The 26451-nt window shown below is 47.9% G+C and overlaps 1 protein-coding gene across 10 annotated transcripts; it reads left to right on the top strand.

The window, feature by feature from the left end:
• The first annotated feature begins 212 nt into the window (after positions 1-212).
• Positions 213-26147, top strand: LOC310897899 (uncharacterized protein). Of its 10 annotated transcripts, XM_083832055.1 has the most exons (22): positions 213-1900; positions 1986-2037; positions 3037-3167; positions 3346-3602; positions 3743-3797; positions 4138-5558; positions 5687-6224; positions 6401-6488; positions 17218-17257; positions 17331-17417; positions 17519-17653; positions 17737-17787; positions 17917-17976; positions 21702-21749; positions 23067-23318; positions 23459-23513; positions 23865-23963; positions 25210-25313; positions 25442-25494; positions 25594-25672; positions 25747-25814; positions 25886-26147. In XM_083832055.1, exons 17-22 carry the CDS (start codon positions 23920-23922, stop codon positions 25916-25918), a joined length of 381 nt encoding a protein of 126 aa, XP_083688181.1. In that variant the 5' UTR covers positions 213-1900; positions 1986-2037; positions 3037-3167; positions 3346-3602; positions 3743-3797; positions 4138-5558; positions 5687-6224; positions 6401-6488; positions 17218-17257; positions 17331-17417; positions 17519-17653; positions 17737-17787; positions 17917-17976; positions 21702-21749; positions 23067-23318; positions 23459-23513; positions 23865-23919; the 3' UTR covers positions 25919-26147. The 10 variants fall into 10 exon arrangements, 1 of the variants encoding a protein (XP_083688181.1); XR_014582679.1 differs by lacking the exons at positions 213-1900; positions 1986-2037; positions 3037-3167; ... (9 more) ...; positions 17917-17976; positions 25886-26147 and adding an exon at positions 22754-22884 and having other exon boundaries at positions 21734-21749; positions 23062-23318; positions 23865-25313; positions 25442-25860; XR_014582680.1 differs by lacking the exons at positions 213-1900; positions 1986-2037; positions 3037-3167; ... (10 more) ...; positions 21702-21749; positions 25886-26147 and adding exons at positions 22139-22312; positions 22784-22884 and having other exon boundaries at positions 23062-23318; positions 23865-25313; positions 25442-25860.
• Positions 26148-26451: the final 304 nt, after the last annotated feature.

A 26451-nucleotide genomic window follows, 5' to 3' on the forward strand; every position in this document is an offset into this window, starting at 1 on the left:
TTTGGGATGGTGGGATCCACTTGTGGTTTTGGGTTATATTTGAATCTCTAGACGTACGAAGGCACTTGTGTAACTCTCCAGAGGACTAAAAAGAGCTTGATTACACACTACAAGAGGCTTGACCACGTAGGCGCAGTATTACCAAGAGACTGAGCAGGGTCGTATCAGAGTTACCTTTTTCATCTGTAAAGGCTAGGTCTGTGATTGGCGCCGCCCGGGCACATATTGGCGCGGTGCCGCCCGGGCACATTTGTCTTAGATCGAGCTAACGAGCAGCTGAAGTAAAGCAACTGGGAAGAGAGAGGTATTGCAGCAGGTACGCTGTGGCTGTGAGGTGCCTCTGGGTGTGCTTTTCTCTCGTCTCAGCAGGTGCTTGGTGCAGTCTTGGACAGGGAAATGCCCGTGTCACGGAGCAGTGAGGGAAGGTGAGCGTGTTGTCAGCCTGGTCGTCCCTTAACCGAAGTGAAGGGACGTAGTGGGTTTATGTGGCAAGGTTTTGGTAGCAGGGGGCTCTAGGGGTGGCTTCTGTGCGAAGAATCTAGAAGCTGCCCCATGTTAGGTAAGGGCCCCGCTGCTGAGCGGAGCCAATAAGTGATGTTGTTTGCGTGTCTGTGAGAGCATATTTAAGACAGGAAAAAAAAAAAATGCGCTGGTCCATGCAGCAGCTGGGAGAGCAAGAGGAGTGAGGAACAGCCTTGCAGGCGCCAAGGTCAGTGAAGAAGGAGGGGGAGAGGTACTCCAGGTGCCGGAGCAGAAGTCCCCTGCGGCCTGTGGCGAGGACCCTGGTGAAGCAGGCTGTCCTCCTGCAGCCCACGGAGTACCACGGTGGAGCAGGGTTCCATGCTGCAGCTGGTGGAGGAGGCCACGGTGGAGCAGGTGGACCTGCACTGATGGAGGCTGCGGCCTGTGGAAGACCCTTGCCGGAGCAGATTCCGGGCCGGACCTGTAGACCGTGGAGAGGGGACCACGCAGGAGCAGGTGAGCTGGCAGGAGCTGCTGCCCGTGGGGGACCCAGGTTGGAGCAGTTTGCTCCTGAGGGATGCGCCCCGTGGTATGGACCTACATCTGGAACAGTTCTGGAAGAGCTGCTGCCTGTGGGAAGGCCATGCCAGATCAGTTGACCAAGAACTGTATCCTGTGGGAGGAACCCCACAGCACAGGGGATGAGGGCGTCCGAGAAGGAGTGGTGGCAAAGAAGCGCTATAGACTGACCATAAACGCCGGTCACCTGCACCGCTGGGGGGGAGAAGGTGGAAGAGGGTGGTTGGGGGGGGAAGGTGCTTTTGGTTGCTTTCGTTTGTTTCTCGCTTCTCTACATTGTGTAGTAATAAGCAATAAATCTTTCTGTCTTTCTATGCTGAGTGTGTTTTGCCTATCACGATATTTATTGTGTAATTTCCTTGTCCTTATCTTAATCCTTGAGCCCTTTTTCCTTGTATTTTCTCCCTGTCCTTCTTTGAGGAGGGAGAGTGAGAGAGCGGTTTTGGTGGAGCTCGGTCGCCTACCCCTGTAAAACCACCACAGGGGAAGATGTTCAGGTGTTTCCCTCTGAGGGTCTGAGGTGAGGCTGTTTGGGACAGAGGAGCAGTGTGGCAGGTGGTGGCTTGCAAGCACAGTGGTCATTTTGTCCTTCTGTGTTCCCAGGTGGCACATGGGTGATGGTGGCCGTTTCTTTCGAGCTTGGATCTAACTTGCAGGTACAGAGGCAAGTGGACTGCTGTTTTGAAACGAAAACATTAAATATGGGGTCACTTCTGTTGTTGAGGGATGGGTGCTAATGCTGTCAGCTGAATGTTTATCGTCTGACTGTGTTTTCCTTTGTTCAGGCTGAAATGCAGTGTGCAGTACAGGACGTCATGACCCGAGCTACCTCTGGAGTGACTCTGAGTGGTGAACAGAGGTAGCTGTTATTTTTGGGGTGCGGTTGTCACTGCAGTTTTTTTAACTACATCAAATAGAGTAAAATTCCAGTTTCTCTTTTGGAGGTGCTCTAGGTGGCTTCAGAGAACAGGTGGAAGCATCTGCCCTGTGGGGTAGGTAAGCAGCTGAGGTAAAGGAGGGGATGAGAGTAACTGTCCTGAGGGTGCTGTGGCTTTTGCTGCTGTGGTTGCCTTCTCTTCTGCTTATCAGGTGCCACAGGCAAGGTGGGCTGTGATAGTCTTTGCAATAGGAGCAAAGCAGGTCACTGGAATGCTGTTTGGTTCCTGAGACAGGAGTTGTAGAGGAGAAAAGCTTTCAATGTTCAAAGCTGAAGCAAAAATAAATAAACCACAGCTGCTGCTTCTCCTCTTTCTGCTTGTGCTTTGCCCCTCCCCTTTCCCAGGTGATTGGCTTTGGGTTCCAGGGAGGGCCTAGTGGTCATTGAGTCACAGGCATCCCATCAGAAAGCTCATTCTGCCTGGGCTGCTCTTTGGGGTAAGTGCTTTGTTTTTCCTTCAGTGAGTTGGAGGTTTCTTTAGGTGGTTAAGAGTCTATGGACTGATGCGTTTCCAAGTAGAGACCGGTACGCCCATCTTTGTGAGGTAACAACTAGTAGGACCTGTTAGAGTAAACCAATCTAGTAATAGGTGCCTGTATTGCATGCAGCTCTTCTTCAGGTGAGTAATTGTTATAGCATGTTTACGGATAGGATGGCAGTGCTACTTTGTGTGTTTAGTATGTGGTTCTGGGTCCCTTATGATTTCTGCAGAATTAAGGCAAATATTATGAAAGTTATAACCTTGGTGGCAAAGTGATGGAGCAGGGTTTAGGAGATAAGTATCATCGAAGCTCCCTGTGTAAGCATGTGTCTGAAAAGAGCAGCAGTAGGCGTGTAAGGGGTAGTCTTTTTCAGGGTTAGGGACAGTTTGTTGTATTTTTGGAGCTTTTGCCTGTGGTTTGTGTGGCTGTAGAGTCTTTAGACGTTGCAGCCTTCTAGTTTTTAAGTGCTTGGAATTCACGTAATAGAGGTGTGCTTAGGAGGTGTTGCTGGCTAACTTGTTTTTGGGAATTGGTGGGGTACGGTTCCTTTTTTTTGAGTTATCTTTTAATCTCTAGGTATATCAAGTCATTTGCATAACTGTCCAGAGGCTTCACAAGGAGCTTCAGTATGCATCAGAAGGGGCTTGACCGCATAAGTGCAGTATTACGGAGAGACTGAGCAGGGTCACTGTTCTCATCTGTAAAGGGTAAGTCTGTGATTACCCCTGTTGGGGCTGCTGTGCATTCATGGCCTTTTGGCATTTGTGGACCTGAGGGTCTGTTTTTTTTTTTTTCTGGCTCTCGTCTCTGTGTTTGAGTCCTCTGCAAGGAGCTGTACTGTTTGTGTGTCCATCACGGATATGACCTTCTCTTTTTTTCTTGTAGCCCAGGGCATGGGCACGGACACTTGAATGAGGCACGAGGGTGAGTGGACGGCAGTGTGGGCCCTGAGTTGGTCAGTGGATTGTGTTGGTCTGCTTTGCCTGTTATGCAGGCTTTGGAAGCACCTTGAGAGAGCAGAGTACATCTCCTGCCATGTTCCTGAGGCGTGCTAGGCGTCAGCGGTTCCAGTTCCTGAAATGCTGGAGATGCTCGGAGCACAAGAGGAGCTGGGAGCGTGATGCATCTCCTTGGGATGTTAGGTGAGCGAAGCGGTGGTACTGGGTTGGGGAACGTGGGTCTGGGGCTTCTTGGCTGTTGGGGTAGGGGAAGAAAGAAGAGGAGTGGGTATAGACTGTTTTGTGGACTGTCATTTTTGTTTGTTCTTTCTCCTTGGTCTAAGCTACGTGACCTTGGCTCAGCACAGTAAATGGAAGCGCTAAGCCTGGATCGGGAAGGTGAGTGGAGAAAAGTTGGGAAAAGGGCATTGGTTTTGGTTTGGTAGTCTATTGGTCCCACCTCTGGGTGACTTCTCTTTTCCGGGGACGAAGAAGATAGTGGGAACATCCTAGCTGGCCTCTGTGGTCCACCTTGAGGATGGATTGTGACCCCTGAGAATTAAGTCCAGGGGCAAATACTGTGTGTTTGGGGGTGGTTGGCAGGGGAAGGCGGGCAGTTGTCTGGAGTTGGTCTATCTGACTTCAGTAGCAGAGCAGGTCAGTGGACTACTGTTTTGGGTGTTTCACTGGAAGAAGTTTGGCTGGTGTGCCAGTGCCCGATGGCACTTTATTTCTGCAGGTGAAGAGGAGCCTCGTGCCGGAAGCAATGTCCTGGCTAGCCTTCGTGTTCCTTGATGAGGATGGAACCTGCCTCCTGTCATTCCCAAGCTAAGTTGGGGTGCAAGTGCTATGTTTGCTTTCGGGTTTTGAATGCACACATAGGGCGAGGGTCTGTGCTTTTAAGTCATTGCTGTGGATGGGGCCTTTTAGGATTGATCACGGTCAGACAGTGTGTGGGGGCGTGGGATTCTGTCAGGTAGGGCTTGAGCACGTGCCAGGCAGGGCAGTTCCAGCTTGGTGTCTGTGTTCTCTGTTGTCTGTGCTGTGCTGTTGCTCCTGGTGCTTGGCAGGCCCTGGGAAAGCCTTCCTGAGGGAGTTGAACAATTGACCTAACTGGAATAACGCTGATGCTCAATCGGAAGCTGAGCATTTCTTGTCTTGCAGTGGGAGCCTAAAGAGATCATTTCTTCTGTGCGTGTAATTTTTTTGTATCAAATGTTTCTTGATGTGATCATCATATGTTACGCGCTCCTCAGGTCTTGATATCCTCATTGCCTTTTTCCACTGGACAGATTAGATGGGCAACTTGTTAGCCACACCAAAGGTCCTAAATGCTTGTTTCATCATCGTAGGGCTGATCTGAGCACTTCTTGTCTTGCAGTCGCAGCTTCAAGCGCAGATATGTTTCAGGTCTTGTGCATCATATTCGGTTTCAGATGGCATCTGTTTCCATCCTCGCTGTTGTGGAAGTCATGTGGGCTTCATCAGGAGCTCTGTCTTGGGAGTTCATTTCTGAAGCATTTTTCTTCTGGGGTTTGCACTCCCCATCCTTCTGGTCTTTTGCCTTGAAGGCAGGCTTTTTATGCCTCCATCATCCCAGTTCTGGCAGTTGCTTCCAGTCGCATGTAGTGACATTTGAGTCTCTCCTTGGGTCTGCTGCAGAGCACCTGTTCTGACTAGCTGTCGCTGTAGGGCTTCCCTCTGGGAGTCCTTTTTTTGCGCCTTGTGTTCTGTGTTTTGTTTGTAACGTTTGTAGCGTGCCTGTGTGCGTGTTTGGCCTGGAGCTGTCCTGCCTGGCAGTTAGTGATGGTAACTAATGTGGCGGTGTACTAATACATTGTCCGGACTGTTTTGGCAAAGATATCCGGGCTGTCTCTGGGCACGTACTGAAGGGCAGCTGGCACAGAGTCATCTCCGTGGTGTTTGGCAAATGCGGAGGGGGAGACCTGAGCTGCTTGCGAGCAGCTGTTTGCATAGTGCTTGAGTAGTGCTAGAGGAGAGGTCTGTCATTGAATCTTGAAAGCTCGCAGATGTGGAGTGTTTTTATTTTTCTCCAGTCCTAGATAAACCTTAGGAGGAACAGGTCACAGGAAAGAGCTCCTTTTGGAACTGTCAAGGACTCGGTAGGCAACCCGGTGACTGGCTTGATCTACTTTCCAGGTGCTGAGGCAAGGGGGCTGCTGTTTTGAAATGATAAAATTAGCCATGGGGTCCCTTGTGTTGTTGAGGGATGGGTGCTAATGCTGGCATCTGAATGATTGCCTTCTGACTGTTTTCATTTGTTAAAGCTGAAACACAGCGTACAACCTGGGACTTCACGACCAGAGCTGGTTTTGGCAAGGTGAGCGATGAACAGATGCAGCAGTTATTTTAGGGGTGCGGTTGTCACTGCAGTTACTTAACTACACAAAATACAGTTAAAGTCCTGTTTATATTCCAGAGGTGTTGTAGCTGGCTTAAGGAGAGCAGATGGAAGCATCTGCCTCGAGGGCAGGTGAGGGGGCAGAGTAAGGGAGCAGGTGAGAGTACCTGTCCTAGCTGTGCTGCGGCTTTGGATGCTGCCGCGGCCTATGCTTTTCTTTTTCTTTCGCAGGTGCCTTGCACAGACTCAGAGGGGCCAAGCTGCGCTCTGAAGAGCAGCACGAGAAGGGCAGGCTGGTCGTGAGTGGGGTTGGAGCACAATGGCCAAGTTGCGCAAGGTGACTGCGAAGGGTATCCATCTTGCTTTGCAGGTGCCCTGGCAGGCTCTACACAGAAGTGGCTGAGGATTTGAGAAGAGGTTACAGAGCATCAAGGAGCGGCACGTGCAGTGATGGTTTCCAAACGGTATGGTTGCTTTCTCTTCTGTTGGTCAGGTGCCACAGGCAAGGTGGGCTGTGACACTAGTCTTTAGAATCGGAGCAAAGCAGGTCACTGGAATGCCGCGGGGCATCTGAGAAGGGTGTTTTAACAGAAAAAGCTTGTCTGGCATGGCAGTGCCTGACGGCAGTGTGTTTCCACAGGTGAAGAGGTGCCTGAAGCCCCATCCTGTCTAGCCTGCGCACACCTCGCTGAGAATGAAAGCCGCTTTCCAGTAATTCAGAAAGCCAAGTTACGTCTCGGCCTTGAGCATCTGGGGCGTGTGCCTGTGCTTTTGGGCCTGTCTGTAGCATTTGGCACCTGCATTAGTACTTTCTTGGCGTATGTTTAGGCTTTTGGGGCCTGTGTCTTGGGGGGAGGGTTGAGGCCAGTGTTTTGGGGGGGGTGTGGAGCTGCTTGGACACCTTTGGGGCTTGCATCTGGGGGGGGGCGGTTGGGAGTTCTTGAACACCTTTGGGGACTGTGTCTGGGGGGGGTCAGGGCCTGCATCTGGGGGGGTTGGAAGCTGCTCCTACAATGTAGGGATCTGTATCTGTGGGGATTGGGAGGTGCTTGTACACAGTATGGGCTTGCGTTTGGGGGTGGGTGTTGGGAGCTGCTTGTACACTGCAGGGTCTTGCGTCTGGGGGGGTTGGGAGCTGCTTGTCCACCTTTGGGACTTGCATCTGGGGGGGGTTGGGAGCTGCTTGTACACTTCAGGGACTTGCATCTGGGGGGGGTTGGGAGCTGCTTGTACACTGCAGGGACTTGCGTCTGGGGGGGGTTGGGGCCTGCCTCTGGCGGGGGGGGACAGTGGTTGGGAGCTGCTCGTACACCCTTGGGGCCTGCCTCTGCGGGGGCTTGGTGCCTGCGTCTCTGGGGAGCGGGGGGGTTCAGAGTGTTAGTAATAGAAGAAGAAATAATACAATATTGTTTAGTATGTTACATTTGCGATGTACTGTTCCGAGGCTGCGCTTGGAAGATACAAAATATATGTGCAAGGGTAACATGAGAATGCACCAATTCATGATGAGGAGTAAGGAGGATTAAAAGAATGCTCAATTTGCAAGACATCTAGATAACTGGGGCTTCTTGGACTCTGGGAACTGGGTCAAACCAACCTTGCGGTTTGGACTGAGACCAAGGGCTCAGAGAGCATGCGTGAAAAGGAAAGGTTAAAAAGTTCAACTCTGATGAAGACATCTTACTTCATCCTGATGACCACCAGAGAGTGATACGCAAGCGCAGAAGGACTGATAAGATAATGAGCATATGAAGCGAGGCTAGGTGGAGCTAGGAAATGAATATGCATAGATGAGTTGTGAAACCTAATGCATATGTAGTATCTTAGGAGATAAAAGAGAATTAAGAAAACAAATCAGACGAAGTTAGATTTGGGCAGGCATGCCCCTAACTTCCGGCGCCTAATAAAGCACCTTCATATAATCACTTTGTGGATTATGTGTCTTCATGAACGCTAACATTTTGGCGACCCAGATGGGACCTTGCGGGCACTGCTGAGGCGGCTCGCGAACTGATCACGCTCCAGCCGGCACCGAGGAGTTTCTCGGGGAGCCATCGGCCGCGACCGACCCCCGCTGCTCACAACGTACCTCTGAAAGGGTAAGAAAAAGGTGCTTTCTGGTAATCGGTACCGATCTGGTCTGGGAGCCTGCCGGTCAGACGCAGCGAAAGCCATGCACGGTTGGGCTAGGGAATTCCCGTGGTAAGCCTAGGCACCGTCCATCAGACAGTCGCGAAAGCGCTGCAGGTTCGGCATCAGTGGTCTGGTTTTGCTGCAGGCTCAGCATCTGGTTCGGTTCGGTAAAAGCTATAGCTGATAATGGAAAAACTTAAAAGTATTCTGGGCGGTAATGCTTCGGTACCGCGATCCTCCCCTTTGGGCTGTTTATTAGCACACTGGAAGGAGGGGTGTTTCGGGCAGGAGCTACGAAAGGGTAAACTGGTTGATTACTGTAATGTTTGGTGGCCACAGTATGAACTAGAAGATCAAGAAAGTTGGCCAGAAAACGGAACCTTACAGTACAATACTATCTTACAACTAATGTTATTTTGTAAGCGAAAAGGCAAGTGGGACGAGATTCCTTATGTAGAACTATTTTTCTATTTGCGAGATAAGCCTGAGTGGCAACGCGCTTGCGGGATAATGGTGGCTAAAATAACTGTTGATGAGCGTTGTAAAGGATGCAGAGGAGAAAGACGCTGTATAGGACATCAAGCGTTAGAGAATGATAGGTATTATAGACGAGATGATGGAAATATAGATTTGGAAGTAGTACCATCAGCCCCGTTAGAACAAGGGCAGACTGTCAGGGAAGGAAGCGGGGATAGTGAGGGGGAGGAGGAAGAAAAAGGAGCGGTAGCTTCGGCTACCCCGGTATCGTATAGAACCCGACAACGAGAGCAGAAAGTTGTGGGTGAATGGATGATAAGAAAGAAAGGCGGAATAAGACAAAAGGGAAACATAATTGCTCCACTCAGACAAGGAGTAGGGACGGAAGGGCCAGTATATGTTAAAGTACCGTTTACTCCGGGAGACCTAGTAATTTGGAAACAAGCAGCAGGGTCATATCGGGAAAACCCGGATAAGTAGCCAGGGTAATGAAAATGATAATTAAAACCCAGAATCCGGACTGGGATGATCTTCAAGTAATATTAGATACATTAATGGACTCGACAGAAAAAGATATGGTGTTAAGGGCAGCTAGAGAAAGAGCAAAAGAGGATGTTCGGAATGGATTAGTCTCGGGAAGCGTAGATCAGAACTTCCCGACGGAAGACCCGCAATGGGACTATAATACAGGGGATGGTCTGAGGAGATTGAAGAGATACCAGGATTGGATCCAAATAGGGGTGCAGAGTGCCATGCCTAAAACTATAAATTGGTCTAAATTGTATAATGTTAGGCAGGAGAAAACCGAATCTCCCTCTGCATTTTTGGAAAGGCTTAAGGAAACTGCAAAGAAATATACTGACCTAGATATAGAAACAGAACAAGCTAAAGCACAATTAGCTCTTATCTTTTTAGGACAATCACAGGAGGATATCCGGAAGAAATTACAGAAACTGGAGGGAGGAGACCTGAGAAATATGGATAGACTGTTAGAAATAGCCTGGAAAGTATACAACAATAGAGAAAAAGAATCCACCAGGAGGCAGCAACAGAATTTGTTAGCAGTAATTCAAGGCAGAGGAAACCAAGGATTCAGAGGGAGAGGAAGAGGATTTGCTAGAGGACGGGGAGTTAGTATCGGAAGGGGTCGCGGAGACTTTGGTGGAAATCCGGGAGAAAGATTAGGATTGAATCGGTGTGCTTATTGTAAAAAGGAAGGGCATTGGAAAAATGAGTGTCCGTTTAGAAGAGACCAATTCTCGGGAAGTTCATTTCAGAATCAGGAGGCCATTAAGGCAATGGTGCTGGGAGATTTTAGTAGCTGACTAGATACAGAACATAAAACAGTCAAAGAACCTTTAGTAAAGATTCAATTAGGGGATAAGGAAGTAAAGTTCTTGATAGATACAGGAGCAACATATTCAGTGTTAAATAGTTTAAAAGGACGATTGGGAACTAAGACAACTACAATAATTGGAGCCACAGGGAAGGAGGAGGAACGGCCATTCTTACAACCCCTTGATTTGCGTTTTGGGGGTAAGGAACTAACCCATGAATTTTTGTATGTACCAGAATGCCCGATTCCACTCTTGGGATGGGATCTATTAGCTAAATTAGATGCAACAATAACCTTTGAGGATGGAGAATTAATAATGAAGGTACCTGAGTCCAAAGTAGGACAAATCCTAATGATCAAAGATAAACCCTTTGTTAATATTCCAAGAGAAGTAGAAAATGCAGTTATACCAACCGTATGGGAAACAGATGTACCAGGGAAGTCGAAACTGGCACAACTGGTAAGGGTGGAATTAAAGGAAGGAGCCAAACCTGTTCGAATCAAACAATATCCACTTAAGATAGAAGCTAGGCAGGGGATAGTGAAAATTATTGACAAATTTCTTAAATATCAGATTCTGGAAGAATGTAAATCGGAATACAATACTCCAATTTTTCCAGTAAGGAAGCCGAATGGTGAGTATAGATTGGTACAAGATCTTAGAGCAATAAATGAAATAACAAAGGACATTCACCCGGTAGTGGCTAATCCTTACACATTGTTAACATCTGTGAGAGAGAAATATAAATGGTTTACTGTGATAGATTTAAAGGATGCCTTCTTTTGCATACCTCTTGATAAAGATAGTAGAAAATTATTTGCCTTCGAATGGGAAAATCCTCAGAGTGGACGAAAGACACAATTAACTTGGACAAGACTCCCACAAGGCTTCAAGAATAGCCCGACCCTCTTTGGAAGCCAGCTGGCCAAGGAACTGGAAATCTGGACAACGCAAGGACAAATACAGGTACCCAGAAGTCAGTATTTGCTGTTACAATATGTAGATGATATTTTGATTGCTACAGAGAATGAGTCGCTCTGCACCCAAATAACCATCGAAATTTTAAATCAGTTGGGAATGGGTGGTTATAAAGTTTCAAAGGAAAAAGCACAAATAGTTTGCTCAACTGTAACATATTTGGGGTGTGAGATTTCCCAGGGACAAAGAAGTCTGGGTGTCAATAGGATAAAAGCTATATGCACCATCCCGGAACCTCAAAATCTCCATGTGCTAAGGGCCTTCTTAGGAATGGCTGGCTGGTGCAGATTATGGATAATGGATTATGGACTCATAGCTAAGCCCCTTTATGAAGCTCAGAAGGCACAGGATTATATTTGGGGAAAAGTACAGAAAGAAGCTTTCAAGAAACTTAAAGATGCCTTAATGAAGTCACCAGCTTTGGGCCTACCAGATTTATCAAAAGATTTCCAGTTATTTGTATATGAAAGACAACGACTAGCACTAGGGGTACTAACCCAGCGACTGGGAAGCTGGAAAAGACCTGTGGGATACTTTTCTAAGCAGTTGGATGCTGTAAGTGCAGGATGGCCCTCATGTTTGCGGGCAGTAGCAGCAACAGTTCTCTTAATCCAGGAAGCAAGGAAACTTACCTTGGGAAAACGTATTGAAGTTTTTGTACCACATATGGTAACAACTGTTTTAGAACAAAAGGGGGGCCACTGGCTATCACCCAGCCGAATGATGAAATATCAGGCAATACTAACTGAACAAGATGACGTAACCTTGAAAACAACTAACCTGTTAAATCCAGCAGTATTTCTAGGAACTGTTCCAGAAGAAGGACCGTTGGAACACAATTGTGTGGAAATAATCGAACATACCTATGCCAGCCGCGAGGATTTGAAGGATGTACCCCTTGAAAGGTATGACTGGGAACTTTTTACTGATGGTAGTAGTTTTGTGGAGAATGGAACACGATATGCAGGGTATGCAGTAACAACCCTGAAGACAGTGATCGAAGCAAAACCTTTACCACCTGGAACATCAGCACAGCGAGCGGAACTGATAGCCCTGACTCGAGCACTGGAACTGAGTAAAGGGAAGATGGTAAATATTTGGACAGATTCAAAGTATGCTTTTGGAGTAGTCCATGTTCATGGAGCATTATGGAAAGAAAGAGGGCTCTTGTCCTCACAAAGAGCCAATATAAGATATCAAGAGGAGGTGTTAAATTTGATAAATGCGGTACAAAAACCAAAACAAGTGGCTATTATGCACTGTAAAGCTCATCAAGGAAGAACCTCAAAAATATCAGAAGGGAATCGGCTGGCAGATCGAGCAGCTCGACAAATTGCTCGGGAGGTGTGGAATGTAATGGCTTTGGTACCACTTAAGGTAGGCCCCACTTGTCTTAATCTTCCCAAGGAACCAAGATATTCACCAGAGGATGAGAAATTAGCAAATCTCCTAAAGGCCCGAAAGAACTCTGATGGATGGTATGTAACTGCTATGGGCCAGGTAGTAATACCCCCCTTGGTGATGCGAGAAATACTTCGGACAAGACATAATGAATGTCACTGGGGTGCAGAGGCAATGGTAACATTTTTAAAACGTAGCATCATCTCTACACATATGTTAACAATGGCAAAATCAGTAATGTCAAAGCGTGAGATTTGTCTGAAAAATAATCCAGTAGCAAGAAAACATGCTGAAATGGGAAGAGTTAGAGTAGGAATAGAACCAGGAGATTACTGGCAAGTTGATTTTGTAGAGTTACCTAGGACCGGGGGATATAGGTATTTGTTAGTAGGGGTTGACACCTTTTCCGGATGGCCGGAAGCCCTTCCCTGTCGCACCAATCAAGCTAAAGAGACAGTAAAATGGTTACTGCGGGAAATCATTCTGAGGTTTGGGGTACCATTAGGAATATCCTCGGATAGGGGGCTGCACTTTGTTTCATCTGTGGTTAAAGATGTAAGTCGACTGTTAGGAATTTCTTGGAATTTACATACTGCATGGAGGCCCCAATCTAGTGGACAGGTAGAAAGGATGAACCAAACTCTAAAGGGACAGATCAGTAAAATCTGCCAGGAAGCCAAAATACAATGGCCACAAGCTTTGCCTATAGCCTTATTGAGAATAAGGATAAAGCCAAGGAGTGGAATGTCAGTAAGCCCATACGAGATAATGTATGGAAAGCCTTATGAATCCCCAGAACCAAATCCTAACATGCATATAACAGGGAACCAGGATGTTCATAATTATGTATTGTCTCTTGGTAAAACTTTAGCTCAACTTCAAAGTGTTCTGGTGTGGAACCGACCGTTGGCACTGGAAAATCCTGTCCACGACATACAGCCAGGTGACCGAATGTACATTAAAAACTGGAATGAAGAACCCCTGAGAGAACGGTGGGCTGGACCTTATCAAGTATTATTGACTACTTTTACAGCTGTAAAGGTAGAAGGGGTGGATGCTTGGATTCATTATACTCGGGTGAAAAAGGTTCCCGAATTTTGGTCAGTGCGAGCAATCGGAGATACAAAACTACAGATGAAGCGCGTATAACCATACAATGTTGGGGTTCTTAACAACAGTAACGATAACAGTAATTGTTTTGTGTAAACACCTTGTAATTGGGTTCCTAGAAATACCAGAAAAATATAAGAAAGAGGAAATATTCAGAGGAGAAAATGTTACTGTGGAATGCACAATGATAAACCAATAACAATTAGCTCTCTACAGGTGGTCTGGGAAAAAATAAGTGACTCCGGACAGAGCCAGGAAATATACGTAGACACAACCAGGGACAATACAGGGTTGAAGGCTGGATGGAAGGGGAAGGCGTACGTAAGTATAACCATAGAATTGGGCCAACAACTGAGAGGAGCTACCACCTTAACCCTGTTTAGTGTTACTAAAGTCAACAAAGGAAATTACCGGTGCGTGGTAACACATGAAAATAGCACAGATTACGGGATAAGAGAAATATTGGTATATCCGAAATTGGATAAAGGAATATTGGTAGCCCACCAAAAAGGATCTAGAAGAAAAAGAGAGGGCCAGGTACCATGGACTCAAGTGGTACAGATCCCACCTAGGCAACCATCAGAGAATTTACTGGTAGGATTGATTAAAGATTTTGCCATAATGAAAGGAACTGATAGAATTACTGCTTGTTTGCCCATCCCAAAAGCAACGGGGGACCCGCTTGAGTGGGGTATAATAACCTCCCCACTGCCCCAAGTAAAAGGAAATGAAACAATTCAATGTAAAGAAGTGAAAGCTCTAGAGAGGATAAATGTTACACAATACTATAGGAAACTGAGCCCCCCAACATCAAGGTCTGAATGTGAAAAGAAGAAGAACTACCATTTCATAACGATAGGCAGATTTAAGAATGTGGGACAGTGTTATTACGACGAACTACGTGTAGTAGAAGGAGTTAGAGAAAAGATTGTTTGGGAATGTCAAGAGAAAAATAAGCCAAAAGGAATGAAAGGGTGGGATAGTGGTTGGACAGTAAGTTTATTGCAGAAATTCCAGTATGGAGGGAATACATCATGGTGTATTAAATGGCAGGGAAAGCAGAATGGAACTGATCAGTTTTATACAGTAAGCCGGGCTGACAGTAGTGGTAGACAAGAGTCAACAAAGGTAGCTTGGTGGACTTGTGAGAAGAAATATACTTGCGACAGTAATAATGAAGATGTTGAGCACTTACTTCCGGTATTGATAGCTCTTAGGGCAGGATGTGCTTGCCGAGGAATTAAGTACAATTCGGAAAGAAATAGCCAGGCTAGTCAAGTCGCAGTGGATTGTAGCTATAGTACCATACAAAGTCCAGGACAATTTGTATGGGCAGCCAGTGATGGAACTTGGACTACACACCTGCCAATTGATGGGGAAGTAAAAGAAATAACTCTAGGACTCCCCACATTGTGTCCAATATGGAAAAAGTCTCCTTTTAAGGGAAAGTTGGAAACCTTACAAATTAATAGGGCAAAAAGAAGTTTAGAAGAAGGGGCAGATGAAGATACATGGCATGAACCCTCAGATGGAGTAAAATTCAGTTGGGCGTTAGAATCTCTATTTGCACAGGTAGCTACTTATCGAAATAGGGAAATGATTTATAAACTTACAGGACAAGTGAGTAGGCTTGCGAGAGCCACAAAAGAAGGCTTTAGAGACCTTAATATCCAACTACAAGCTACAACTAAAATGGTGCTACAAAATCGATTAGCATTAGATACACTACTATTAAAGGAGCATGGAGTATGTGGATTTCTAAAAGATCGTATTGATCATTGCTGCATCCACATTCCAAATGTGACTATTGATGTAGAACATGACAGAACAACTGGCTCGAGTGGAACAAGATGCAGAACAGCAAGAGAAAGATATGACAACAAGCTGGTTGGATAAAATTTTTAGTGGATGGAATATTAGTAATTGGGTTAAGTCCTTACTGGAGACAATAATTATATTGGTGATTGTAGGGGTACTAATTTGGTTAACATTTATAATGCTGAAAAGTCTGATTCTAAGGAAGACAACCTGGAACCGGACAGTGATGCAAACTATTGCTCGGCAAATGGAACCACATCCTCAATATCCTCCACCGGCATCTAACAACTTTGGATTTCAGAGAAAGAATCTGAGGAACCCAGGAGGTGAAATGGAATGAAAACCGAATAGACAAGATCAGTTTCAGATCAAGTGAACCCAACCAGAAGGGTGAACGTAACATAAAGCAGAAGTGGTGGACTTATGAAATGTTGTGACAATCCTAATCTTTGTAATTTCCTTGATTCTTAAATGTAATTTTCCGTGATTATATTATTGGTGAGCACTGAGTGTAAAATATTTTAGTTAGTTAGTGAAAGCATTTGCCCTCTTCGAAAGGAGTGAAATGCTTTCAAAGGGGGGAAATGTTAGTAATAGAAGAAGAAATAATACAATATTGTTTAGTATGTTACATTTGCGATGTACTGTTCCGAGGCTGCGCTTGGAAGATACAAAATATATGTGCAAGGGTAACATGAGAATGCACCAATTCATGATGAGGAGTAAGGAGGATTAAAAGAATGCTCAATTTGCAAGACATCTAGATAACTGGGGCTTCTTGGACTCTGGGAACTGGGTCAAACCAACCTTGCGGTTTGGACTGAGACCAAGGGCTCAGAGAGCATGCGTGAAAAGGAAAGGTTAAAAAGTTCAACTCTGATGAAGACATCTTACTTCATCCCGATGACCACCCGGACGACCACCAGAGAGTGATACGCAAGCGCAGAAGGACTGATAAGATAATGAGCATATGAAGCGAGGCTAGGTGGAGCTAGGAAATGAATATGCATAGATGAGTTGTGAAACCTAATGCATATGTAGTATCTTAGGAGATAAAAGAGAATTAAGAAAACAAATCAGACGAAGTTAGATTTGGGCAGGCATGCCCCTAACTTCCGGCGCCTAATAAAGCACCTTCATATAATCACTTTGTGGATTATGTGTCTTCATGAACGCTAACAAGAGCTGGTTGTACAGTATAGGAGCCTGTGTTTGGGGGGGGTTGGGAGCTGCTCGTACACTGGAAGCCTGGGATGGGGGGGGGGGAGGTTTGGAGCTGCTTGTGCACCTTTGGGGCTTGCATCTGGGGGGGTGTCGGGTGCTGGTTGTACACCTTTCGGGCCTGCCTCTGGGGAGGGAGGGTGGGGAATTGCTTGTACAACCTTGGGGCCTGTGTCTGGGGGGGCTTGGGGCCTGCGTCTGGGGGGGTGTTGGAGCTGGTTGTACACCTTTCAGGCTTGCATCTGGAGGGGGTTGGGGCCAGGCTTTTGGGGGGTGGTTGTGAGTTGCTTGTATACTGTAGGGGCCTGTTTGTGCACCTTTGGGGCCTGAGTCTGGGGCGTGGGGGCGGGGGCTGGGGCTTGGGCCTGGGGCCTGCATCTGGGTGGGGTGGGATCCTGTTCATGGGGGGTGGGTTGGGAGCTGCTTGTGGACAGTTGGGGTGGTCTGCATCTGGGTGTGGTTGGGGCCTGCGTCTGGGGGTGGGTTGTGGCCCGCTTGTAGACTTCTGCAGCCTGCGTCTGGTGTTTGGGGGCTTTTCTGTAGCATTTGGGGCTTGCATTTTGGCTTTGGGATGTGTCTTGAGCTTCTGGGGCCTAGCTGTAGTACTTGGGGCCTGCGTCTGGGGCTTTTCTGTAGCATTTTGGTCGCGTGTTTGTGATTTGGGGTCTGTATCCAGGGTTTTGCCTTTTTTTGTAGTTTTCAGCTTTGTGTCAGTTTCTTTGTCGGTTGCCTGGGGTTGGGGACAGTTTGGGGTTTGGATCATTAGTCAGTGTCATTAGCGTCGGGGGGTTGATATGAAGGGTTAGGGTTGTGGTTAGAGTTGTTAGGGTTAAAGGGAATAAGGATTTTAGGGTAAGGGGATCAAGGTTGTGGGAATAAAAATGTTTTTGCACAGAGTTACCTTGTTTAGAGGGAAGGAAGGTGGTATTGAGATATGCTTGTAGTGAGAAGAAAGCTTACCAGACAACCTTGTGAAATGCAGACAACCAGAATCCTTAGAGCAATTGGGTGGAAATCACGGTGTAAGAAACATTACCACTTCAAAGAGGAAAACAGTCAAGGAAAAAAGAAAATTGACTTGTAACAGGCCAGCAGCTGTGTATTTTCAGTGAAGCACCGGATAGATTGTGAACCTGGATTACCCAGTCAATGGGGAAACTGAAGCGAAGAATCTCAGAGCTGGTGAGGAGCTGAAGTAAAGGAGCTGGGAAGAGAGAGGTATTGCAGCAGGTACGCTGTGGCTGTGAGGTGCCTCAGGGTGTGCTTTTCTCTCGTCTCTGCAGGGGCTTCATGAAGTCTTGGACAGGGAAATCCCCGTGTCACGGAGCAGTGAGGGAAGGTGAGAGTTTTATCAGCCTGGTCATCCCTTATCTGAAGCGAAGGGAAGACATTCAGGTGTTTCCCTCTGAGGGTCTGAGGTGAGGCTGTTTGGGACAGAGGAGCAGTGTGGCAGGTGGTGGCTTGCAAGCACAGTGGTCATTTTGTCTTTCTGTGTTCCCAGGTGGCATGGGTGATGGTGGCCGTTCCTTTCGAGCTTGGATCTAACTTGCAGGTACAGAGGCAAGGGGACTGCTGTTTTGAAACGAAAACATTAAATATGGGGTCACTTCTGTTGTTGAGGGATGGGTGCTAATGCTGTCAGCTGAATGTTTGTCTTCTGACTGTGTTTTCCTTTGTTCAGGCTGAAACGCAGTGTGCAGTACAGGACGTCACGACCCGAGCTACCTCTGGAGTGACTCTGGTGAGTGATTGTTGTGGTTTAACCGGCTGGCAGCTAAACATACAGCCGTTCGCTCACCCTCCCCCCTCCCTCTCTGGGATGGGGGAGAGAAACGGGAAAGTGAAGCCGGTGAGTTGAGATAAAGACAGTTTATTAAGACAGGAATATAATAATAACAACAATAATAATAATAGTGATAATGATAATAGTATTAATAATAATGTGTAAGAAAACAAGTGATGCACAATGCAATTGCTCACCACCCGCTGACCGATGCCCAGCCTATCCCCGAGCAGCCGGCCCCCCACCCCGGCCAGCCACCCCTATATATTGTTTAGCATGACGTCAGATGGTATGGAATACCCCTTTGGCCAGTTTGGGTCAGCTGTCCTGGGTCTGTCCCCTCCCAGCTCCTGCTGCACCCCCAGCCTGCTTGCTGGCAGGACAGAGCGAGAAGCCGAAAAGTCCTTGGCCTGGTGTAAACACTGCTCTGCAACAATTAAAACATCAGCATGTTATCAGCGCTCTTCTCATCCTAATCCAAAACATAGCACCCTACCAGCTACTATGAGGAAAAATTAACTCTGTCCTAACTGGAACCAGGACAGTGATGAACAGAGGTAGGTGTTATTTTTGGGGTGCGGTTGTCGCTGCAGTTTTTTTAACTACATCAAATAGAGTAAAATTCCAGTTTCTCTTTTAGAGATGCTATAGGCGGCTTCAGAGAATGGGTGGAAGCATCTGCCGTGTGGGGTAGGTAAGCGGCTGAGGTAAAGGAGGGGATGAGGGTAACTGTCCTGAGGGTGCTGTGGCTTATGCTGCTGTGGTACCACCACCACAGGCAAGGTGGGCTGTGATAGTCTTTAGAATAGGAGCAAAGCATGTCACTGGAATGCTGTTTGGTTCCTGAGAAAGGTGTTGCAGAGGAAAAAGGTGGTCTGCCATGGCAGCTCCTGATTGTGGTCTTCTTCAGTAGGTGAAGAGGTGCCTGAAGCCCCATCCCGTGTAGCCTGAGGATGAAGCCTGCTTTCCAGCAGTTTCCAAAACTGTGTTGAGGCTGAAATAGTGTGTCTGTGTTTGGGTTGGGGTTGCAACTTGGTGAGTGTAGGGATGAGTTTTAAGCTGGTGCAGCAGAGGGCCAGGCTCCATTGTCCTGTAGTGTGTTTTGACCCATCAGCATAGCCTTTTGGTTTTCAGATAGCCTACTCAAGTACGTGATTTTTCCTGTGAGTGATGTTATTACATGGAATTGATTTTTTTGTTTTGTTTTGGCGTGTGATCTGTTATGCTCCCAGATTTTTCTTTCTATGTAAAGAAAGGTTTGAGCTAATTCCAGCTGAAAAAATTTCAGTTGCTTGGTCGTATCGTCCTTTCAATATTCAAAGCTGCAGCAAAAGCATGGGTATTGTTGCTTCTAGAAACACCCCAGTTCTCTTGTCTGCAGTCTGCATGCTATTGAGCTAAACCAGATTTAAAAAAAAAAAAAAAAAAAAAAACCCACAGCTGCTGCTGCTTGTGCTCTTTCTACTTTCTTGTGCTTTGCCCATCCCCTTTCCCAGGTGATTGGGTTTGGGTGCTGGGCTGGGCCAAATGGTATATGAGCCCCAGGTATGCCATTAGAGAGTTCATTGTGCCTGGGCTGCTCTTTGGGGTAAGTGCTTTGTTTTTCCTTCAGTCAGTTGCAGGGTTCTTTGGGCAGGTTGGAGTCTATGGATTTCTAGATTTTAAGTGCTTGGAAATCACTTACTAGAGGGATATTTAGCAGAGGTTGCTGGCTCACTTGTTTTTGGGATGGTGGGATCCACTTGTGGTTTTGGGTTATATTTGAATCTCTAGACGTATGAAGGCACTTGTGTAACTCTCCAGAGGACTAAAAAGAGCTTGATTACACACTACAAGAGGCTTGACCACGTAGGCGCAGTATTATCAAGAGACTGAGCAGGGTCGTATTAGAGTTACCTTTTTCATCTGTAAAGGCTAGGTCTGTGATCGGCGCCGCCCGGGCACATTTGTCTTAGATTGAGCTAACGAGCAGCTGAAGTAAAGCAACTGGGAAGAGAGAGGTATTGCAGCAGGTACGCTGTGGCTGTGAGGTGCCTCTGGGTGTGCTTTTCTCTCGTCTCAGCAGGTGCTTGGTGCAGTCTTGGACAGGGAAATGCCCGTGTCACGGAGCAGTGAGGGAAGGTGAGCGTGTTGTCAGCCTGGTCGTCCCTTAACCGAAGTGAAGGGACGTAGTGGGTTTATGTGGCAAGGTTTTGGTAGCAGGGGGCTCAAGGGGTGGCTTCTGTGCGAAGAATCTAGAAGCTGCCCCATGTTAGGTAAGGGCCCCGCTGCTGAGCGGAGCCAATAAGTGATGTTGTTTGCGTGTCTGTGAGAGCATATTTAAGACAGGAAAAAAAAAAAAACGTGCTGGTCCATGCAGCAGCTGGGAGAGCAAGAGGAGTGAGGAACAGCCTTGCAGGCGCCAAGGTCAGTGAAGAAGGAGGGGGAGAGGTACTCCAGGTGCCGGAGCAGAAGTCCCCTGCGGCCTGTGGCGAGGACCCTGGTGAAGCAGGCTGTCCTCCTGCAGCCCATGGAGTACCACGGTGGAGCAGGGTTCCATGCTGCAGCTGGTGGAGGAGGCCACGGTGGAGCAGGTGGACCTGCACTGATGGAGGCTGCGGCCTGTGGAAGACCCTTGCCGGAGCAGATTCCGGGCCGGACCTGTAGACCGTGGAGAGGGGACCACGCAGGAGCAGGTGAGCTGGCAGGAGCTGCTGCCCGTGGGGGACCCAGGTTGGAGCAGTTTGCTCCTGAGGGATGCACCCCGTGGTATGGACCTACATCTGGAACAGTTCTGGAAGAGCTGCTGCCTGGGGGAAGGCCATGCCAGATCAGTTGACCAAGGACTGCATCCTGTGGGAGGAACCCCACAGCACAGGGGATGAGGGCGTCCGAGAAGGAGTGGTGGCAAAGAAGCGCTATAGACTGACCATAAACGCCGGTCACCTGCACCGCTGGGGGCGAAAAGGTGGAAGAGGGTGGTTGGGGGGGGAAGGTGCTTTTGGTTGCTTTCGTTTGTTTCTCGCTTCTCTACATTGTGTAGTAATAAGCAATAAATCTTTCTATCTTTCTATGCTGAGTGTGTTTTGCCTATCACGATATTTACTGTGTAATCTCCTTGTCCTTATCTCAACCCTTGAGCCCTTTTTCCTTGTATTTTCTCCCTGTCCTTCTTTGAGGAGGGAGAGTGAGAGAGCGGTTTTGGTGGAGCTCGGTCGCCTACCCCTGTAAAACCACCACAGGGGAAGATGTTCAGGTGTTTCCCTCTGAGGGTCTGAGGTGAGGCTGTTTGGGACAGAGGAGCACTGTGGCAGGTGGTGGCTTGCAAGCACAGTGGTCATTTTGTCCTTCTGCGTTCCCAGGTGGCATGGGTGATGGTGGCCGTTCCTTTCGAGCTTGGATCTAACTTGCAGGTACAGAGGCAAGTGGACTGCTGTTTTGAAACGAAAACATTAAATATGGGGTCACTTCTGTTGTTGAGGGATGGGTGCTAATGCTGTCAGCTGAATGTTTATCGTCTGACTGTGTTTTCCTTTGTTCAGGCTGAAACGCAGTGTGCAGTACAGGACATCACGACCCGAGCTACCTCTGGAGTGACTCTGGTGAGTGACGAACAGAGGTAGCTGTTATTTTTGGGGTGCGGTTGTCACTGCAGTTTTTTTAACTACATCAAATAGAGTAAAATTCCAGTTTCTCTTTTGGAGGTGCTCTAGGTGGCTTCAGAGAACGGGTGGAAGCATCTGCCATGTGGGGTAGGTAAGCAGCTGAGGTAAAGGAGGGGATGAGAGTAACTGTCCTGAGGGTGCAGTGGCTTTTATTGCTGTGGTTGCCTTCTCTTCTGCTTATCAGGTGCCACAGGCAAGGTGGGCTGTGATAGTCTTTGCAATAGGAGCTAAGCAGGTCACTGGAATGCTGTTTGGTTCCTGAGACAGGAGTTGTAGAGGAGAAAAGCTTTCAATGTTCAAAGCTGAAGCAAAAATAAATAAACCACAGCTGCTGCTTCTCCTCTTTCTGCTTGTGCTTTGCCCCTCCCCTTTCCCAGGTGATTGGCTTTGGGTTCCAGGGGGGCCTAGTGGTCATTGAGTCACAGGCATCCCATCAGAAAGCTCATTCTGCCTGGGCTGCACTTTGGGGTAAGTGCTTTGTTTTTCCTTCAGTGAGTTGGAGGTTTCTTTAGGTGGTTAAGAGTCTATGGACTGATGCGTTTCCAAGTAGAGACCGGTACGCCCATCTTTGTGAGGTAACAACTAGTAGGACCTGTTAGAGTAAACCAATCTAGTAATAGGTGCCTGTATTGCATGCAGCTCTTCTTCAGGTGAGTAATTGTTATAGCATGTTTACGGATAGGATGGCAGTGCTACTTTGTGTGTTTAGTATGTGGTTCTGGGTCCCTTATGATTTCTGCAGAATTAAGGCAAATATTATGAAAGTTATAACCTTGGTGGCAAAGTGATGGAGCAGGGTTTAGGAGATAAGTATCATCGAAGCTCCCTGTGTAAGCATGTGTCTGAAAAGAGCAGCAGTAGGCGTGTAAGGGGTAGTCTGTTTCAGGGTTAGGGACAGTTTGTTATAGTTTTGGAGCTTTTGCCTGTGGTTTGTGTGGCTGTAGAGTCTTTAGATGTTGCAGCCTTCTAGATTTTTAAGTGCTTGGAATTCACGTAATAGAGGTGTGCTTAGGAGGTGTTGCTGGCCAACTTGTTTTTGGGAATTGGTGGGGTACGGTTCCTTTTTTTTTGAGTTATCTTTTAATCTCTAGGTATATCAAACCATTTGCATAACTGTCCAGAGGCTTCACAAGGAGCCTCAGAACGCATCAGAAGGGGCTTGACCGCATAAGTGCAGTATTACGGAGAGACTGAGCAGGGTCACTGTTCTCATCTGTAAAGGGTAAGTCTGTGATTACCCCTGTTGGGGCTGCTGTGCATTCATGGCCTTTTGGTATTTGTGGACCTGAGGGTGTTTTTTTTTTTTCTGGCTCTCGTCTCTGTGTTTGAGTCCTCTGCAAGGAGCTGTACTGTTTGTGTGTCCATCACGGATATGACCTTCTCTTTTTGTTTCTTGTAGCCCAGGGCATGGGCACGGACACTTGAATGAGGCACGAGGGTGAGTGGACGGCAGTGTGGGCCCTGAGTTGGTCAGTGGATTGTGTTGGTCTGCTTTGCCTGTTATGCAGGCCTTGGAAGCACCTTGTGACAGCAGAGTACATCTCCTGCCATGTTCCTGAGGCGCGCCAGGCGTCAGCGGTTCCAGTTCCTGAAATGCTGGAGATGCTCGGAGCACAAGAGGAGCTGGGAGCGTGATGCATCTCCTTGGGATGTTAGGTGAGCGAAGCGGTGGTACTGGGTTGGGGAACGTGGGTCTGGGGCTTCTTGGCTATTGGGGTAGGGGAAGAAAGAAGAGGAGTTGGTATAGACTGTTTTGTGATTTGTCATTTTTGTTTGTTCTTTCTCCTTGGTCTAAGCTACGTGACCTTGGCTCAGCACAGTAAATGGAAGCGCTAAGCCTGGATCGGGAAGGTGAGTGGAGAAAAGTTGGGAAAAGGGCATTGGTTTTGGTTTGGTAGTCTATTGGTCCCACCTCTGGGTGACTCCTCTTTTCCGGGGACGAAGAAGATAGTGGGAACATCCTAGTTGGCCTCTGTGGTCTACCTTGAGGATGGATTGTGACCCCTGAGAATTAAGTCCAGGGGCAAATACTGTGTGTTTGGGGGTGGTTGGCAGGGGAAGGCGGGCAGTTGTCTGGAGTTGGTCTATCTGACTTCAGTAGCAGAGCAGGTCAGTGGACTACTGTTTTGTTTTTGAGGTGGGTGTTTCACTGGAAGAAGTTTGGCTGGTGTGCCAGTGCCCGATGGCACTTTATTTCTGCAGGTGAAGAGGAGCCTCGTGCCGGAAGCAATGTCCTGGCTAGCCTTCGTGTTCCTTGATGAGGATGGAATCTGCCTCCCGTCATTCCCAAGCTAAGTTGGGGTGCAAGTGCTATGTTTGCTTTCGGGTTTTGAATGCACACATAGGGCGAGGGTCTGTGCTTTTAAGTCATTGCTGTGGATGGGGCCTTTTAGGATTGATCACGGTCAGACAGTGTGTGGGGGCGTGGGATTCTGTCAGGTAGGGCTTGAGCACGTGCCAGGCAGGGCAGTTCTAGCTTGGTGTCTGTGTTCTGTGTTGTCTGTGCTGTTGCTCCTGGTGCTTGGCAGGCCCTGGGGAAGCCGTCCTGAGGGTGTTGAACACTTGACCTCACTGGAATAATGCTGATGCTCAATCGGAAGCTGAGCATTTCTTGTCTTGCAGTGGGAGCTTAAAGAGATCATTTCTTCTGTGTGTGTAATTTTTTTGTATCAAATGTTTCTTGATGTGATCATCATATGTTACGCGCTCCTCAGGTCTTGATATCCTCATTGCCTTTTTCCACTGGACAGATTAGATGGGCAACTTGTTAGCCACACCAAAGGTCCTAAATGCTTGTTTCATCATCGTAGGGCTGATCTGAGCACTTCTTGTCTTGCAGTCGCAGCTTAAAGCGCAGATGTGTTTCAGGTCTTGTGCATCATATTCGGTTTCAGATGGCATCTGTTTCCATCCTCGCTGTTGTGGAAGTCATGTGGGCTTCATCAGGAGCTCTGTCTTGGGAGTTCATTTCCGAAGCATTTTTCTTCCGGGGTTTGCACTCCCCATCCTTCTGGTCTCTTGCCTTGAAGGCAGGCTTTTTATGCCTCCATCATCCCAGTTCTGGCAGTTGCTTCCAGTCGCATGTAGTGACATTTGAGTCTCTCCTTGGGTCTGCTGCAGGGCACCTGTTCTGACTTGCTGTCGCTGTAGGGCTTCCCTCTGGGAGTCCTCTTTTTTTTTGCGCCTTGTGTTCTGTGTTTTGTTCGTAACGTTTGTAGCATGCCTGTGTGTGTGTGTTTGGCCTGGAGCTGTCCTGCCTGGCAGTTAGTGATGGTAACTAACGTGGCGGTCCATCGGTGTACTAATACATTGTCCGGACTGTTTTGGCAAAGACATCTGGTCTGCCTCTGGGCACGTACTGAAGGGCAGCTGGCACAGAGTCATCTCCGTGGTGTTTGGCAAATGTGGAGGGGGAGACCTGAGCTGCTTGCGAGCAGCTGTTTGCATAGTGCTTGAGTAGTGCTAGAGGAGAGGTCTGTCATTGAATCTTGAAAGCTCGCAGATGTGGGGTTTTGATTTTTTGTTTGTATTTCTTTCCCCTCCCCAGTAGAGGGGTAAACCTTAGGAGGAACTGGTCACAGGAAAGAGCTCCTTTTGGAACTGTCAAGGACTCGGTAGGCAACCCGGTGACTGGCTTGATCTACTTTCCAGGTGCTGAGGCAAGGGGGCTGCTGTTTTGAAATGATAAAATTAGCCATGGGGTCCCTTGTGTTGTTGAGGGATGGGTGCTAATGCTGGCATCTGAATGATTGCCTTCTGACTGTTTTCATTTGTTAAAGCTGAAACACAGCGTACAACCTGGGACTTCACGACCAGAGCTGGTTTTGGCAAGGTGAGCGATGAACAGATGCAGCAGTTATTTTAGGGGTGCGGTTGTCACTGCAGTTACTTAACTACACAAAATACAGTTAAAGTCCTGTTTATATTCCAGAGGTGTTGTAGCTGGCTTAAGGAGAGCAGATGGAAGCATCTGCCTCGAGGGCAGGTGAGGGGGCAGAGTAAGGGAGCAGGTGAGAGTACCTGTCCTAGCTGTGCTGCGGCTTTGGATGCTGCCGCGGCCTATGCTTTTCTTTTTCTTTCGCAGGTGCCTTGCACAGACTCAGAGGGGCCAAGCTGCACTCTGAAGAGCAGCACGAGAAGGGCAGGCTGGTCGTGAGTGGGGTTGGAGCACAATGGCCAAGTTGCGCAAGGTGACTGCAAAGGGTATCCATCTTGCTTTGCAGGTGCCCTGGCAGGCTCTACACAGAAGTGGCTGAGGATTTGAGAAGAGGTTACAGAGCATCAAGGAGCGGCACGTGCAGTGACGGTTTCCAAACGGTATGGTTGCTTTCTCTTCTGTTGGTCAGGTGCCACAGGCAAGGTGGGCTGTGACACTAGTCTTTAGAATCGGAGCAAAGCAGGTCACTGGAATGCCGCGGGGCATCTGAGAAGGGTGTTTTAACAGAAAAAGCTTGTCTGGCATGGCAGTGCCTGACGGCAGTGTGTTTCCACAGGTGAAGAGGTGCCTGAAGCCCCATCCTGTCTAGCCTGCACACACCTCACTGAGAATGAAAGCTGCTTTCCAGTAATTCAGAAAGCCAAGTTACGTCTCGGCCTTGAGCATCTGGGGCGTGTGCCTGTGCTTTTGGGCCTGTCTGTAGCATTTGGCACCTGCATTAGTACTTTCTTGGCATATATTTAGGCTTTTGGGGCCTGTGTCTTGGGGGTGTGTGGAACTGCTTGTACACCTCTGGGGACTGTGTTTTTGGGGGGGGGGGTCAGGGCCTGCATCTGGGGGGGTTGGAAGCTG

Source organism: Anser anser, assembly GCF_964211835.1.
Source record: "Anser anser genome assembly, chromosome: 3".
NCBI classification, from domain to species: domain Eukaryota; kingdom Metazoa; phylum Chordata; class Aves; order Anseriformes; family Anatidae; genus Anser; species Anser anser.

Coding starts and splice junctions, on each gene's coding strand:
- LOC310897899 (XM_083832055.1), top strand. CDS start 23,920: ATGAGGATGGAATCTGCCTCCCGTCATTCCCAAGCTAAGTTGGG. Junction 25,495..25,593: donor CCAGAGCTGGTTTTGGCAAG/GTGAGCGATGAA, acceptor TTTATATTCCAG/AGGTGTTGTAGCTGGCTTAA. Junction 25,673..25,746: donor GGGGCAGAGTAAGGGAGCAG/GTGAGAGTACCT, acceptor TTTCTTTCGCAG/GTGCCTTGCACAGACTCAGA.